The sequence below is a fragment of the Nycticebus coucang genome, chromosome 23 (assembly GCF_027406575.1).
Source record: "Nycticebus coucang isolate mNycCou1 chromosome 23, mNycCou1.pri, whole genome shotgun sequence".
Classification (NCBI taxonomy): domain Eukaryota; kingdom Metazoa; phylum Chordata; class Mammalia; order Primates; family Lorisidae; genus Nycticebus; species Nycticebus coucang.
Window position 1 is genome coordinate 12674064 of NC_069802.1, and position 17679 is coordinate 12691742.

The window sequence follows — 17679 nt, forward strand, 5'->3', positions numbered from 1 at the left end:
CAAGAATGAGATCCGTTTCTATGGGGCAAAAAAGCGAGACTCTGCCTCAAAAAGAAAGAAAAATTCCTGGGCCTGGTGGCAGGCACCAGTGGTCCCAGCTACTTAGGAGGTTGAGCCAAAAGGATTGCTCAAGCCCGAGAGTTTGAGGTTGCTGTGAGCTATGAGACCATGGCACTCTACCCAGGGTGACAGAGTGAGACTCTGTCTCAAAAAAAAAAAAAAAAAAAGTCACGTGTTCTTGGACTGAAGGGACAAAAAGCCAGTATTATTTCTTGCCTCATTGTTAGTGAATCCTTTGAGTATCCATTAGCCGTAGGGTTTTGTAGTAGGCAGCCAGAGGCAGTGGGGAAACGTTTTCCCAAATTCTAGCTTTCAGAGTATGTGACCATCCCACAGTGACCCTGGTGTCCTAGGGTTCACTCCGGCCAGAATCAGAGATGCTCTACTGATAGCAGCTTCTGTTGATTGATTTGATTTTTTGTTTATCTTATGACTGGAAATGTGAAGCTTCTGTTGATCTTGAGCCCCATTTCTCTCTGGGCAACGCACACTTTCCATGTCGGGGGCTACACTGACTGTAATTTTGATTAGAGACATGATATAATCTGTCATCTGACCCAGGACACTTGAGAGTAGAAGGGGCTGCCCTTGGTAATTTTAGGTACACCAGCACTGCCTGGGGAAGATGGGGGACTGTGATCACCCTCCGTACCAATCTTCTTGCTGCTTTCATTTCTCTGCTTTGATGACTCCGGTGGAGATTTACGTGCAGTGTCCATTCGCTTGTTCATGAACAAATGTTACTGAGTGTTTCTTCGATGTGTTACGCTAAGTTCTCTACCTCATGGAACCCTGTGTGATAAGTATTATTCTTCCCACTTTTACAAATGGAAAAAATTGGGACTTAGTGAATGGCTTGCCCGGGGTCACAGAACCTGTAAGTCACAGCTCAGCCTGGAACGCAGGCTGACCCTACTCTCCAGCCACGTGTGCGCCAAACTGTATCAAGGTCACTCACTGTTTCTTGAGCCTTCTTTCAGGCAGAGCCCCATCTGACTCTGTCCCTGTAGTGAAAGCTCAGAAGCTGATGGCAGTGTGGGTCAGTGTGGGGGTACAGACGCCAGGCTGCCTGGGCTTGAATCCTAGGTCCGCCACTTCCGCCAGCTTTGTGCTTCTTTCACTCTCCTCATCTTTAAAAGGGTACAGTAACTTGGTATTGGTGAAAAGGGTTCTGATGAGGATTACCTGAGGTAATATTTGCCTAGAGGAGGTAGGTGACAAAGTTGAAAGGGCAGGCAGGGGGTGTCAGCTGGGACATCGTGATTTTACTGATCAGGCCTGTGTTGGGAACCACCAGAGAAAAGAAACTAGTTACACTTCTTGGCCAGGCACAGTGGCTCACGCCTGCAATCCTAGAAGACAGGAGAATCTCTTGAGCCCAAGAGTTTGAGGTTGCTGTGAGCTATCAGGCCACAGCACCCTACCAAGGGTGACAAAGTGAGACTGTCTCAAACAAAAAAAAAAAAGTTACACTTTAGTTTACTTGTAAAAGGTGCTGTGTATACAGTCCGTGGATTGGCTGCGGAGGTGGTTACACAGACATTGTCTCTGGGACGTGAGGGTCAGTGTGCTATTTGCTTACATGAGTTATTTTTGTCTTTGGTATTTTGGTGGGTTTTTTCCCTCTTGAGAAAGTGTGATTACCACATCAGGAGGGAGCGCTCAGTCTAGTCCCAGGGGCTGGAAGAGGGAAGGGTGAACTAGACTGACAGGTCCCTTTGGAAGACCTCGGCTGCATTTCTCATTTTGTTATGAAATCCACAGTCTGTCGGCTCGCCAGGCCGTGCAGCTCCATGTCTGCGCTTCCTGGCCAGGGAAGGGGGTCTCCTCAATGGATGCAGCTTGGATGGGACCCCAGGATGTAGGGAGGCCTATGGGGTTGGGCCACAGGGAGGAGTGTGGCAGTCCTGGTAACTAATAGCAGGGCAGAAGCTGGGGCCAAATCACCCTCACACGTGCTGTGAATTTTCTTTATCATCTTTGGATTTTTTTTTTACTTGTTACAATAAGCCTGTAATGCTTTTTAAATTAAAGGAAAAAATTGAATAACAGAACTTTATAAAAGAAGACAAGGGTATGGTCTCAAATAGAATATCTCCAGGTGATAAAAGGATAAATGGTATTTGTGCTTTAAAGTTACACAAGTCCGTCACTTTTCGAGTATTTCAGGATTTGGTGCTAATCGTGAATGCTGTCAGACCTCAGGCCTGTTTCTTAACACGTGTTCACATTTTCTCCCCATTCTTCCCCTTTCTGGGCTTCAGAGAAAATATCCTGCTTCATTGTTACTAGAAACAAATACCTGACATTTATTTAATTCATTCTCCTACTTTTTCTAGGTGCTTAACAAGTAACAGATCTCACAGGGGTTGCATTTCTTACTATCAAAAAAAAAAAAAACCCTACCAGGCCTGGCACGGTGCTCATGTCTGTAATCCTAGCACTCTGGGAGGCTGAGGCGAGTAGATTGCCTGAGCTCAGAAGTTCAAGACCAGCCTGAGCAAGAATGAGACCCTATCTCTACTAAAAATAGAAAAACTAGCCGGGCGTTGTGGTGGGTGCCTGTAGTCCCAGCTACTTGGGAGGGTGAGGCAGGGAACCCAAGAGTTCGAAGTTGCTGTGAGCTGTGATACCAAAGTACTCGACCCAGGGCCACAGAGTAAGACTCTGTCTCAAAAAAAAAAAAAAAAACCTGCCTTACAACGAGAGCTTAGAAATTTCTGTGCCCATTAGCCCTCTAATTGTACTCCTGGTAATCTTTCCTAAGGAAAACACCTGAACACAAACACAAGTCAAGCAAGAAGACCCTCATCATTACTTTTTTTTTAAATACTGGGGAAGGTCAGAGTTTGATTTTTCCAAATGATGAGGCACAATGAGGCATCTAGAGCACGCTAAGTCAGCTTGTAGTTGCTTGGGGACCGTAGTGTGACCGGGACGGTCATTTCCTGTCCTCTCTGTCTTCCAGTGTTTTGCTGTGCGCTCTCTGGGATGGGTGGAGATGGCAGAGGAGGACCTCGCCCCCGGGAAAAGTAGCGTTGCTGTCAACAACTGCATCAGGCAGCTTTCCTACTGCAAAAATGACATCCGAGACACCGTGGGCATTTGGGGAGAGGTGAGTGACACGTGGGGTGACGAATGTAAGGTTCATCCAGCTGCATCTCATGAAACCCCCCAGCTCGGTGAGACGTGGTGCAGAGAGCTCCGAGGTGGTGTTAGGGGCACCCTCCCATGATGGCAGGTGGTGTAGACCTGCTGCACCCCACGATTGGCCTCTTGGCATCACCAAATCTCAGGGATAGGGACCGGGGGTGTCATTTCTCAGCACCTAAATGATGACCTGGTTTTCAGTATCCATGACTGAACAGGAAGGGCTCAGAACTTCCCTGAAGTTGCAGAGTCCGTGTGTCCATCTGTAAGAGCAGCTTTCCAGGAAGAAGCATAGTCTCAAAGGGCAAGGTCACTTCCACGCACGCACAAACGTACAAGCTCCTCCTGCTCTAAAAAGGTGACACACACTCGTCTTCATTTACAGTCTGAAAATGAACACTGTGAGTTGGGGAATAGATCCCTATATTTTCGTTCTCATTTTCAACAAAGTGATTCCATTTTGAAATGTTAATTTCAGGAGGGAAGGTGGTAAGTACAGACACCAAGTTGGTATACAATCTGGAGAAGCTGCATTGCTCCTGTGCTCCGAGACTTGTACAACAAGCATGTTGGGAGCATCTGAGAACGGCTCTTACTATGTGCATACATTCCCTTCCCTCCGTCCCCAGTTAACACAGCGCTGGTGGGAAAGTTCGCCTTTTGACTGGGCAGTTTCTTCCCAGCAACATGCAACAATGGAAGGTGGGTCCCCAGACCTTTCCGTGGAGTCTGTCTACCTTAAAATGGTGCTGAAGCGAATTGCCAACCAGACTCTTAAGATGCTAGGCGGGTGGGGGAACTGGAAAGAATCTTCTCCTGAGACAGGCCATTTGCACTCTTTTGATGTTTCACTTTATTGTCTCCCACCCAAATAACCAGGCCTATTTTTCCTGCGGAGTTGTTCACCTGTATTCTTTCCTCTTTAGTCACAAATGCTACTCCTCCAAAAGAACAATTCTCAGGATTTAGAAGGAAGGCTGTTGTCATTTTTACTAACATGTGAATGGCTGACATTTATGGGTGTCGTAGGCAACCGGGCTCTGTGAAGTCTGTGTGGCCACAACAGTCTGCACAAGTTATATTTCCTGCCAGCGCTCTCATCTGTAAATGGCTTAGCTGCTCTTTGGGGAAGATTTGAAATCATACTGGATCTTAGCTGTAGACTCTGGCCACAGTTTCAACATTGGCTGGGAGGGGCACTGATGGATCATCCTTGCCATGCTGATTGCTGGAGCTGCATTCACTCCGAGACCCTTTCATGGGAATCTAAAACATCACTCTCAAAGAGTATGCTAAGCCTGGCACAGTGGCTCACACCTGTAATCCCATCACTTTGGGAGGCCATGTGGGAGGATTGCTTGAGCCAACAGGTTGAAAATAGCCTGGGCATCATAGCAAGACCCCCTCTCTAAAAATTTTTTTTTATATTAGCCAAGTGTTGACAGTGCAAACCTGTATTCTCCACTACTCAGGAGGCTGAGGCAGAAGAATTGCTTATGATCATGCCACTGCACTCCAGCCTGGGTGACAGAGACCCTGTCTCTAAAAACAAAATGAAAACCATACCAAAGCACAATTTATCTGTCCCATTTGAGATTTGAAGACCTACAAGAAGCCTCACTGTTCTGCCCAGCCTGTTCTTCTAGCTTCAGTACCACAGCATCTGGGCCACCAATAGGAGGGACAGTCTTTCATCTGAGCAACAGATGTTTAATGATGTCTTGAAATTATGCTTCTGTGATTACCAGGGGAGTAGAGTTGAGGTGTCTAGCATTCTTGTCCCCAAAGAGCCAACATATCTGGGGAGACGGGCCTGTAAGCCTAAGCACCTGAGTAGCAACGCAGGGGAGAAGGAACTTGGGCATTCCACCTGTCACAGGTGCTGGGTGGGACCTAGAGCAAGTTACTTAACCTTTAAGCCTCAGGCCTCAGTTTCCCCACCTGCGAATTGGAGATAATAACAACTGAAGCTCTCCTGGGACAATTTAGAGCACATGGCATAATACCTTAGACAGTAACAGTCACATCGACGTTAGCTATTGTTAGTGCTGAGAAATGTCGCGAACTGTGCCTGCTGTTTTCTAGCCGGATCATGCAGATAGGATGCTACCTGGGATGTGATGGGCACAGAAGGGCCTGGCCAGAGGACTGGGAGGAAGGGGCTGTGGGAGTTCCATGGACCTGGAGTTGGCAAAGGACCAGATTCTCCAGGGACCCTGTTAACCTTTTGTCTTAAAAATACAGAGAGTAAATCATTAAAAATACGAGCAGTCTAAAAGCAGGCTAGGGACACATTTTGGAAGACTTGGAGAGGGAGAGAGAAATTGGGCATGTGAGAGGAAATGTGAAAGATTTATGAATATTTTAGTCCGGAAAGGATGTTTGTCTCTTAGTAAAACAAACTACCCCCAAAGATGGCTCTTCTGGTGGTTGAAATGGCGCCCCCAGCTGGTCACAGATGGGCTGAGGCTGTGGAGCCGGCCTGGGGAGGACAGCATGTTTTCTCCTTGACTCCCAGGGGAAGGACATGTACCTGATCCTGGAGAACGACACGCTCAGCCTGGTGGACCCCATGGACCGCACCGTGCTGCACTCCCAGCCCATCGTGAGCATCCGTGTGTGGGGCGTGGGCCGCGACAACGGCCGGTGAGTCCCGCTGTCACCTTACCCGTGCCCCAGTGAGAGTTCACGGCGTTTCACTGCATAAGAAGCGTGACAGTGCACTCAGAGTAGAAACGTAAACAATGGAAGCAAGTGTGTCTCCTTCCCTCCCTCCCTCGGTTCTGTGCCTCAGATCTTTTGTGAACATCGGTCCTGTGCCCTGTTCTGCATAATCTCCTGCTCATCCCCACTCACCCGCATTGCCAATTCACCCAGGTGACCCAAACCCCCGTTTTTCCCCTCTTTTCTGTGGTCATTTGAAAATTAATTGTTTCGTTCAGTCGAGCCTCAGCCTTTCCAGCTGCCTTCCTACTGGTATTTTGTTCACTGAGAGCTTACAGGAAGGGGGGCCTTGTATAGCCTTTAATCCCAAGGCTTAGATCATTCAATTGTGATTTTCAGGAATCTCCGGGATTTGAGATGGGCTGAACTTTAACACTTGAAAGGACGGTCTGGTCATATCAAAATTTCATTCGCTATGTATCTCTCTGAATTTCTACTGAACATTTGTTATTTGTAAGAAAACGTTCTTTGATGTATTGTGAATTGTCTATTCTCCAGATGACTGGAAACAATGAAGTTCTGATTTTCAAGCACGTATTCTAGCTAATAAGGTAGAGGTTATCATAGACCACATGGTTGGAGGCCATTGTTAAGTAATTGGGCTACATTAAATGCAATTAATTATTGAACTATAGTCAATCTTTGGCAATTCCCAAGGTAATAGAGGATCTTCTAGCTGGCATCTAGGGACAGACTGTCAGATGATTACTTGTTGCTTTGTTGAAAATGGAAAAGAGGATTTGTAAAAAAAATTCTCAGGTGTCAGAGAGGTGACCCTCGTGGGCTTGTAGTTCCATCCTGGGAATTCTGGCTTTCTGCTGCATGTTCCTCTCTAGCTAGGGGAGGAGGGTCTACATTAGATTATTTGACCTTTGTCAACCAAGGCTGACATTAGTGCTTTTGTTTCCATTCGAATTCCTAACCCAGAAAGGAAGGCTTGTTGGCTAAGTAGTCATCAGTCAAAGGCTCCAGGAGTCCTCAAACTGTTTAAACAGGGGGCCATTCACTGTCCCTCAGACCGTTGGAGGGCCGGACTATAGTTAAAAAAAAAAAATGAACAAATTCCTATGTACACTGCACATATCTTATTTTGAAGTAAAAAAACAAAATGGGAACAAATACAATAGCACCGCCTCATGTGGCCCGTGGGCTGCAGTTTGAGGACCCCTGAAGCAGACTTGAGTGTTGTGCCCAACTCGCGGGATCCCCCACATAAATCACCTGGAGACCAACTCCGATGCAAAAGCAAGAGGTTGTTTATTTATAAGCTCAAGCCTGGGCTCCCTGGTCCTGGCACAGCAGGAGAGCAGAGAAGCCCCGATCTCAAAAAGGAGGGAGGTTTTTAATTGTACAGAAAGGAAAGAAAAGGGAGTGGGTGTGAGGTGAGCCGCTGGGGCGAGCTGATAGGGGTCTAGGGGACTGAGCAGTATTTGTCCTTGGGTGTCTGGGAGAGTGTTGCTATCGCTCGGAGCAGATGTTGTGCAAGGGCATGGATCATGGGGCAAGGATGGGGGGCGGAGGAGGGAGCAGGTTGCCTAACACCTTTGGTATGCAGCTGCAAAATGAAGACTGAGGGACAAGATGAAGTTAGTTTTAACAAAATGGAGTTAATTTGGTCCTTACAGTGAGCATTGTTCTGCAGAGAGAGAGCTGAGGTGTTCTCCAACTACTTAGATAGACCCTTCTGAGAGCATAGTTGCATCTTGGAGCTTTTTATAAAAGGATGATGAGTGATGACAGCTAGGCCAGGTGCTTTGGGGGGCAGGTGGGTGGGCTTCTGTGCACACAGCTATCCCTCACTCACTTGCCAGAGCTGAAGCACTGGGGTTGAGGCATTGACATGAAGTGATTAATTGCATAAGGGAAATAAATACCTGATGACACCGGTCATGGTTAAAAATGTTTCGCTTTGGTGGAAGGACCTCCATGTGAGAGGCTCGATCCTTTCCTGTTTCCTGTCCTCCAAGTTATTTGTAAGATGGAGGCAAGGTGGGAATCACTACATACGTGTACGCCCAGATGAGGCAAGGTTTTCTTTTTTTTTTTTTTTTTTTGTAGAGACAGAGTTTTACTTCATTGCCCTCGGTAGAGTGCCGTGGCGTCACACAGCTCACAGCAACCTCCAACTCCTGGGCTTAGGCGATTCTCCTGCCTCAGCCTCCCGAGTAGCTGGGACTACAGGCGCCCGCCTCAACACCTATTTTTTTGTTGCAGTTTGGCCGGGGCTGGGTTTGAACCCGCCACCCTCGGCATATGGGGCCCGCGCCCTGCTCACTGAGCCACAGGCACCACCCAAGGCAAGGTTTTCTTAAGGTCAAGGTGCCAGTGGATTTTAATGAGAAGGTCTTCAGTTCATCCTGCCTCTTTAAAGTGAAGCCAAACACTACGTGCCTGGAGGAAAACATGATCCAAACCCCTGTTGATAAAATTATTCAAGCTGTGTGAGCCTCAGTTTCCCTCATCTATGAAATTGACGTCGTAATAAGGACCATAGCATATGTGTGTGTGTGTATATATATAGTGACAGGGACATGGTAAGTGCCCGGTGAATATTAGCTTTTGCTTTTTAAAGCAACGTACACTAACAAATGCAGCTGATGCCATGACTTCCTTTCAGCAACCGTGTGGGTCAGGGAGTCAGATCTCAGGGAGGCTTCAGGGACAGTTGTTCATGTGATACAGAGGATAAGAAGCTGTTCTGGACACTAATGAGTTCAGCTGTCCTACAAAGTAGGAAGAGCCTCCCACCGCACCCCCCCAAAAGGAGATCAGTGTAAATTAGCTTACATTGCCTTGGCTGTTTTTGAAATGTGGGCTGCATTACTCATGTTTTTAAATCACTTCTTATTCTCACTCAATGTTAGCAGATAAATGTGATTTAGAAATACACCCAGGATTCCACACAGGCTGTCAGAATCTGAACGAGATCATGCACTTGTGGGGGGGCCTTGAGTCACTTTTTTTTAGAAACAATAAATTTAAAAATGATATTTTCCAGTGAAAGGCTCTATTTCTTCCTATTGGTCCCCTGAGTTTTCATGTTTTCATTCCCTAGGAAAAGGGGACTTTGTACTCCTTTTTTTTTTTAAGCTTTGCTTTTGATTTTTTTTTTTTTAACAGCAATTTACAAGAGCAAATTCAATTTGTAATGCTGCAAAGGAACAGGGTTTTCACTTCGCATGAATAAAACATAAAAGTGTTTCATTTTGCTTGCCAAAACGAGCCCATTTCGCATTCTCTTTTGTAACTTTCCTTGCTCAGAGAGTGGAATCTTAGGGGATTTCTAGATGCAGCTAAAATGAATGAGAAAAATGTATAGTACAACGGACTTGAAGGGCACAAAATCTTCCTTAAAATCCAGCATGCTTCAGTGAGCCCTGTTGTATCAGAATTTATCAAAGTGTTTTGGGTTTGGCATTTTTCTTCAGACTTGCAAGTGGTTTTGATTTGCTTTGCAGAAGCTCCTTAAGGAGTAAGCTCACTTTGCAGGAGATGATGGATGGTGACACCCCTACACACACCAGCCCCTGAGGTTGAGTTGGAGAGACGTCTCATGCATGGTACAAGGAGTTGCATCACATCATGTGTTGGTCTTCTCGGGGCTTGGTTGTTGCACAACCGGGGTGAGGTTTCGTCTTCTCCTTGAGAGACATTTCTTGGAGCTTATGTGCTTTTTTGCACAGCAAAGTGGGGTTTGCCTCCTCTCTCTCGGTTATACCGTACTTCAGTTCCTATTGATCATGGTGAGATAAACACCACGGCTTCTGGAAATGGAGGCCAGTGAAAGGAGATTCGTGAGCCTTGCTTTTTTTCCAATCAGATGCAGCCAGATTGACCTGCCCGGCTCTGGGCCTCGGCAGCTGGGACAGCTCAGCCTGTCTGTGGGCCTGCCAAGCTACCGCCCCTGCACGTGGTCTGGGAGGGATATCACCACCCTGTTTCAGAGGCCTGTGCTAAGTAACGTCTGGCCTCAGCATCCTTCTTACTCAGATCTTGGGAAGTCTGAGTAAGAGCTCAGAAGTATTCTTTTACAGAAGTATCAAAAGCAAACGAACATCAGTTGTGGACACAGGGAACTTGTAACAGGGATGCCTCTCTTGCCCCTGGCAGATACGGGCCCATTTTGGGGGTAAGGGCATCACAATCCCTGTGTACAGTAGACAATAGAGTCTGCTAATCTCATGTGTTAACCATGAGAAGGGAAAATGGACAGGTGGTGGTGTCAGAGGGTTTTAGACCCATAAATGCAATTTTCCCCAAGTCGCTTCAGTATCAGTGAGGATTAATCAGGTCAGATGTTCATAGGCTTTTCTTGAGGGAGGATAAAAGGTTCCAGAATCACTTGGGAAACTGAGTAAAACAAAGTGCAATAGGCCCCCCCTCACTCTGAGCTCTCCCAAAGGTTTCCCTGTTCAGATATGCACGGGGACCCTCCAATGAAGTGTTTTTCAGACCAGACAGGAACCTTTCTTTCCTAGAAATGCGGTCACGTGGCACACTTTGGGAAATGCTGCTCTGGTTAATAAATTTAATGCTTTGCATTAAATTAGTGGCAACACTAAATTGTTATTTTTATTAAGAAAAATTTGAATTACTTTTAATAACTGTCATAAGTAGAGATGCCACTAGGCCTGTCTAACGAAGATAAAATTCCTCATGATTAATAGCAACCATCAGGGTGATGCCTGTGGCTCAAAGGAGTAGGGCACCAGCCCCATATATGGGAGGTGGTGGGTTCAAACCCGGCCCTGGCCAAAAACTGCAAAAAAACCCAAAAAAGCAACCATCAACAGCCATTGTACACAAGTGGTTTTTAAAACGTGCTCTTATATATAGATGAAATGTTTACCCTATAATATCAATTGTTCTCATAGTTTGTATAGCAAACTTCTCTTCCTAGGAGGTGTTTAGTACACTTCTTTTCTAGTTTTGATGAATAATTTTTATAATAAAATATTTGTAATTATTTATAAATTTCCAAATAAGATTATCATTGAGTCAATTATTATATCTGGTCATGATCTCAGGAGAACATAGCTAGTTTCAGTTGGACTGAATGTTTTGTTTTGTTTTTTTTTTTTTTCATAAGATATTCCCAACTGGGGCCGTGCCTGTGGCTCAGTGGATAGGGCGCCGGTCCCATATACCGAGGTTGGCGGGTTCAAACCCAGCCAAACTGCAACAAAAAAATATCCGGGCGTTGTGGCGGGCGCCTGTAGTCCCAGCTACTTGGGTGGCTGAGGCAAGGGAATTGCCTAAGCCCAGGAGTTAGAGGTTGCTGTGAGCTGTCTGACGCCACAGCACTCTACTGAGGGCGATAAAGGGGACGGAAAAAAAAAAAAAAGATAATTCCCAACTGGTTTTATTCACAAAGACCACAGTTGAAGTTGTTTTAAAGTATTTGCCACACATGGTTAATGCTCTTATTTTCCTGCCAGTGGTGTTTTGCTGTTTTGCCTTGGTTTCTTTTGAAGATATTGCTTAAGGTTTGGGAAAAGCACAATGGATCCTGGATACTACTCAGGTACATTGTTTAGAATTTGCAAAACTTTCACTTATAGGCCTTTAGATGTCAAAGGCAATCTAGTAATGGTGTCTTTCAATCACTTTATTTTAGGAATTAGGAAACTAAGAATATTGTGATTTACCTTTGACCCATCTAGTTTATAACAGCAGAGAACAGATCCCAGGTATTTTGCCAGTTCAAATAAGAAGCTCCTCTGGTTTTTTGTTGTTGTTATTTGTTTGTTTGTTTGTTTTGAGACAGAGTCTCAGGCTGTCACCCTGGGTAGAGTGCCATGGCATCATAGCTCACAGCAACCTCCAACTTGGGCTCAAGTGATCCTCTTGCCTCAATTTTTCTATTTTTCATACAGATGGGGTCTCATTTTTGCTCAGCCTCATTTTGAGCTTGTGAGCTCAAGCAATCCACCCGCCTTAGACTCCCAGAGGGCTAGGATAACAGGCATGAGCCACCTCGCCCAGCCAAGAAGCTCCTCTGATAGAGGTTGGCTTGTGGCTTAGTGAGTAGAGCCTTGGCCCCATATACCGAGGGCGGCGGGTTCAAACCCGGCCCCGGCCAAACTACAACAAAAAATAGCTAGGCGGGCGCCTGTAGTCCCAGCTACTCAAGAGGCTGAGGCAAGAGAATCACCTAAGCCCAAGAATTAGAAGTTGCTGTGAGCTGTGATGCCACGGCACTCTACCAAGGGCGATGGAGTGAGACTCTGTCTCTAAAAAAAGAAGCTGCTTTGTTAATCCTGCCATGGGATGACGGATGGTCTTACATAATCAGGAGAAGAGAGGGACAGTCCGATGTGCACTGAATACCATACTAGGCAGCCTCAGGGACAGGGATATCTGTGACATGGTTCCTGTCCCATTGAAAGCAGAAGTTGACAAACTGTTTCTGAGGCCTGTTTTGCATGACCTAGGAGTAAAGAATGGTTTTTATAGTTTTAAAGCATTGTTTAACAAAAAAAAAAAAGAATGAGAGACCCAGACCCAGATGTGGGGGACCCAGCACAAACTCACTCTTTATAGAAAGAAGATCCGAGTAATATCGCATTCAGAAGAGAATTAAATGATCTGTGTGGCTGCTGGATATAGGAAGTTGCCATGGAAAGGGCCAAGTCCTTTCTAACTGTCTTCCTTTTCTTTCCTATCCTGTTCCTGTCTTAGTTCTGCCCGCGCACCTGGCCTTGGAAAATTTCTGAGCAAGGGAGTATAGCTGTTCTCATTGCTCAGCAGCATCAAATTCGGGGTGACCCTGTGGCACTTGGGCCAGGTAGACTTCCTTTCTAAATTAGTGGAAAGGGTGCAGTCACTGACACCTGTAATCCCAGCTCTCTGCTGGGCCGAGATGGGTGGATCACTTGAGCTCAGGAGTTCAAGACCAGCCTGAGCAAGAGCGAGACCCCGTCTCTAAAAACAGCCGGGTGTTGTGGCAGGCACCTGTAGTCTCAGCTACTCGGGAGGCTGAGGCAAGAGGATCACTTGATCCTAGGAGTTTCAGAGCACTCTACCAAGGGCAACAAAATAATACTCTGTCTCAAAGAAAAAAAAAGGGTAATGGTATTTACGTTTTAGGTGACAGATTTAGAAATAATGTGGGTCTCTTGGTTTTTGAGCTAATCTGAATGCTATCTCTATTTTTGCTTGGCTGTGGTTTCTTTTCCCAGGCATAATTTGGTGGGGTCTCTGTGGAAGACGGAGGGTTTCCTACTGACATGTAGTGGAGGGTTCTTGGAGCCAGACAGCAAGGAAAGATTGATGGCGCTCTGTGATCTGCTGATGAAAGTTTAATCTGGGCTGTGTGCTGTCTTGCCTCGGGGAGAAAAGTCTTCAGGGAGAGAGCAATAATTCTTTCCCTGCGCTATAGTATTATCTTGACCTCTACAGCTAATTTCTTTTTAATACAGCCCCATGATAAGCAGAGGATCAGGATTTACTTGACTGTTTTGCTGACTTACTCCATGGTGTATTTTATCTCCTAAAAAGTGGCCTCCTTGCCTTCCATTAATCACGACGGGATGCTTGCTGCCTTTTCGGCGTAGAATAACCTTTAAGGAAAGACATCATAAGTGATGTCCAAGAAAAGTTTCCCTCAGAGGAATGTGTGAGAGCATTTCCAGACCGACTATTCTGGTGGTCCTGTCCCTGTCGGTGACTGTAGGAAGATGACAGTTTTCTTCTGAGAAGTAGGTCATCCACTTTGGCCCCTCTGGTTCATCACGTGGTCCAGCCTTCTTCATAAACGTTTCAGCCCCAGCCAATCCAGTTGGGGACCTGAGGCTGTTGTGTCAAAGAGAGAGCAGGCTTGGCGCCTGTAGCTCAGTGGCTAGGGTGCCAGCTACGTACACCAGAGCTGGCAGGTTCGAATCCAGCCCAAGCCTGCCAAACAACAATGACAATTACAACCAAAAAATAGCCGGGCATTGTGGCGGGGGCTTATAGTCCCAGCTACTTGGGAGGCTGAGGCAAGAGAATAGCTTAAGCCCAAGAGTTGGACGTTGCTGTGAGCTCTGACACCATAGCACTCTACCAAGGACGACATAGGGAGACTCTGTCTAAAAAAAAAAAAAAAAAAAAAATTAGCCAGGTGTTGTGGTGGGCACCTGTACTCCCAGCTACTCAGGAGTACAGGAGGTTCAAGGATCACTTCAACCCAGGAGTCTGAGGTTGCTGTAAGCTAGGCTGATGCCACAGCATGCTAGCCTGGGCACCTGAGCGAGACTCTGTCTCAAAAAAAAAAAAAAAAAAAAAGCTAGGCATGGTGGCTCACACCTGTAATCCTAGCACTCTGAAAGGCTGAGGCGGGTGGATTGCCTGAGCTCACAGGTTCAAGACCAGCCTGAGGCAGAGCGAGAAAAAAAGCCAAGCATTGTGGGGAGCTCCTGTAGTCCCAGCTACTAGGGTGGCTAAGGTGAGAGAATCGCTTGAGTCCAACAGTTTGAGGTTGTCACCCACAGCATTCTACTGAGGGTGACAAAGTGAGGCTGTCTCCCCCCAAAAAAATAAATTCCGGCTCGGCGCCTGTAGCACAGTGGTTATAGCATCAGGCATATGTCCTGAGGGTGGCGGGTTCAAACCCAGCCCAGGCCTGCTAAACAACAATGACAACTGCAACAAAAATAGCCAGGCGTCGTGGTGGGTGCCTATAGTCCCAGCTACTTGGGAGGCTGAGGCAAGAGAATCACTTAAGCCCAGGAGTTTGAGGTTGCTCTGAACTGTGATGCCACGGCACTCTACCAAGAGTGACATAGTGGTATTCTGTCTCAAATAAATTCGGAGTCCCCAAGCAAACATCAAATTTCCAAAGATAAAACTGTCCCAGGAGCAGAATCACACGGGTGTAATTGTGACATCCAGAGAATGGGAATACCAAATCAGATTTGGGCCATATACAAATAGCCAAAGAGTTGACTTAAAAGGGGAAAGGTAAACCTTGCTAAACTCAGGAAGAATCAGACCATAAATAAAGGAACTCAGTGGGTGACAGATGGGCTCTGGCCCCATACACATGTCTAGAGAAGTGACAGGGTCAAGGGAGTCAGAAAAATAAAACCCAGAAAATATTTTCGTTCAGTCAGATTTGTCACCCTAGAAAATGTGTTGGGGAGGAAGAAGTGTTTGAGAGTACTAGGGTCCCAGGGTAGAGCAGGGGCACAATTGCAGTTTCTAAGAGAGCCCTGGCAGCAAGCAATGGAGGGTGAGGAGGGTAGAGGTTAGGGATGGCTGACCCGGAGACAGACTGGTCCGCGTGGCCGCCTTTCTCCCTGCAGGCCCTGCCTGACGCTTTTGATAATTCTTCATTGGGAAAGTGGCCCCGGATGCATTTTCAAGGGCTTGGTTTTCTCTGCTCAGTGAAGAGGGCAGCCCACCAGTCCTGTGGTCCAGGATTGGCTGGTCATATTCGAGCGAAGAGTCACTTTGCTATTGGAAAATTTTTCATGACTGGTGGCTCCTAACTCTGATCCTAAGTCTTTCCTTGCCACCCCCCCCCCCCCAAAGGAGAGCTCTGGAGTGTAAACTTGGTGCAAACAAAGCCAGGTGCCATTAGGTTTTGATCTTCAAATCAGTAGAAATCAAATGTTTCTATGTGGTACTGAAACCGGGTCTGTCGCAGCAGGCAAACTAAACAGCGCAGCAGGATCACTCTGCAGGGATTATAAGAGTTGACCCTTATTTGATCATGGATCTGTGAAATAGGCGCTTAGTTCAGGTTTAACATGTCTGATCCCTGGACCAGGGTCCTTGACATCCCCAGCCCTGTCCGTTTCTGTATACCTGTAATGAGGATCCGGCCAGGAATGAGAGGCCAGAAATCATTCCTAAATCAGACTGAGCTCCAAAGAATTCAGCAGACTTTTGAAAGAAGCTTCTTTCCTAACATATCCCAGAAGGTCATAAACACTGGGGACAGCCTAGGGCTGGGCCACTTTGCCTCAGTTGAGTAACAGCTGCCCTCTGGATACCAGAGTAAATCTGTTAAGCTCACTGTGTTGAAAACAGAGGTGGTTATTTTTATTTATTTTGGGACAGAGTCTTATTCTGTCACCCTGGGTAGAGTGCCATGGTGTCATTATAGCTCACAGCAACCTCTGTCTCTTGGGCACAAGTGATCGTTCTGTCTCAGCCTCCCGAGTAGCTGGGACTACTGGCACCGTACACTACGCTTGGCTAGTTGTTCTGAGACTGGGTCTAGCTCTTGCTCAGGCTGGCCTTGAACTCCTGAGCTCAGGCAGTCCACCCACCTCAGGTGCTAAGATTACCGGCATGAGCCACCACACCCGGCAGTAGGTTATGTTTAAACTTCCACACACCCGACTTCATTTTCAAAGCTGTTCCTTCTCTGCATTCTCCCTTCGCACATCTGTGCACATGTGTGTCCGTCGCTCAGTTCACGCCCAGCCCTCTGTGGTTAACAACTCTGCCACCTGGTGGGCCTCCAGTCAGTGGTATGGGAGCTCCCCCTCCCCACGCATAGCGAGTACTCGGGCCCTGAAGGTGCCAATTCCTCAATACTTAGGTCAGAGTTAAAAACTACCTCTCATACAGGCAGCAAGTAATAACCAGAGCTAGAAAAAAATCAGATATCCATCCTGTGGGTACACAGGTAACAAATGTATATCCATATAGCAGATAATCTGCTCAGCAATAAAAAGGAATCACCTGATGATACAGTCGGCCCTCCCTGTCCACAGGTTCTGCGTCCGTTTCAACCCCCCACAAATAACAATACAAAAATAAAAACATAAATTTTAAAAAGCAATACAGTTTGACAACTACTTATATGGCAGTCATATTGTATAAGTAATTTTGAGATGATTTCAGTACATGAGAGGCTGTGCGTAGGTTTTATGCAAATCCCACATCATTTTAAATAAGAAACTTGAGCTGCTCAAGGATCCTGGAACTAATCCCCTGAAGATATCTAGGGACAACTGTATGCACAATAGGCCAGGTCCCTCTCACCGTTTCTCCTTCACGAGAGGGACCCACTTCCAACTCTCTTTGGAAGTGTTCTAAATTTTCTCTTTGTTCTTCCTAAATAAAACCTCTCTTTGTTATCCTGAGAAAAAGTAAAATGCCAAATCTCAAAATAACTGTGCTGAGTGAAAAAAAGCCAGATCCATCCCCCTGAAAAAAAGTACATGCTGTGGGATTTTATTTACATAAAATTCTAGGAAATGTAAGTAACCTAATTTATAGTGAGAGCAGATCAGTGATTGCCTGGAGAGGGAGAGAAGGCAGGGATTATGAAGAGATGAGGAGAATCTTTGGCAGTTACAGATACACTTACTATCTTGATTGTGGTGGATAGTCACAGGGCTCTATAACTGTGTAAAAACTTACAAATTACATATTTTAAATATATGGAGTATTGTATGTTGATTATGCCTCATTTAGGCTGTGTTAAGTATTTTTAAAAATATGTAGTGAAGGGGGCGGCGCCTGTGGCACAGTTAGCAGGGCGCCGGCCCCATATACCGAGGGTGGCGGGTTCAAACCTGGCCCCAGCCAAACTGCAACAAAAAAATAGCCGGGTGTTGTGGCGGGCGCCTAGTAGTCTCAGCTACTCGGGAGGCTGAGGCAGGAGAATTGCCTAAGCCCAGGAGTTGGAGGTTACTGTGAGCTGTGTGACGCCATGGCACTCTACTGAGGGCAATAAAGTGAAACTGTCTCTACAAAAAAAAAAAAAAAAAAAAAATATGTAGTGAAGGGCGGCACCTGTGGTTCAGG

General features: G+C 46.3%; 1 protein-coding gene across 13 annotated transcripts in view; it reads left to right on the forward strand.

Annotated features, from left to right (window-relative positions):
• Positions 1–17679, forward strand: part of APBB2 (amyloid beta precursor protein binding family B member 2) — a 425552-nt gene that overhangs the window by 344930 nt on the left and 62943 nt on the right. For all 13 annotated transcript variants that reach the window (XM_053577899.1, XM_053577898.1, XM_053577900.1 and 10 more), the window contains 2 exons: positions 3029–3175; positions 5729–5856. In XM_053577899.1, the coding sequence (XP_053433874.1) occupies positions 3029–3175; positions 5729–5856 (275 nt within the window). The remainder of the gene's footprint in view (positions 1–3028; positions 3176–5728; positions 5857–17679) is intronic.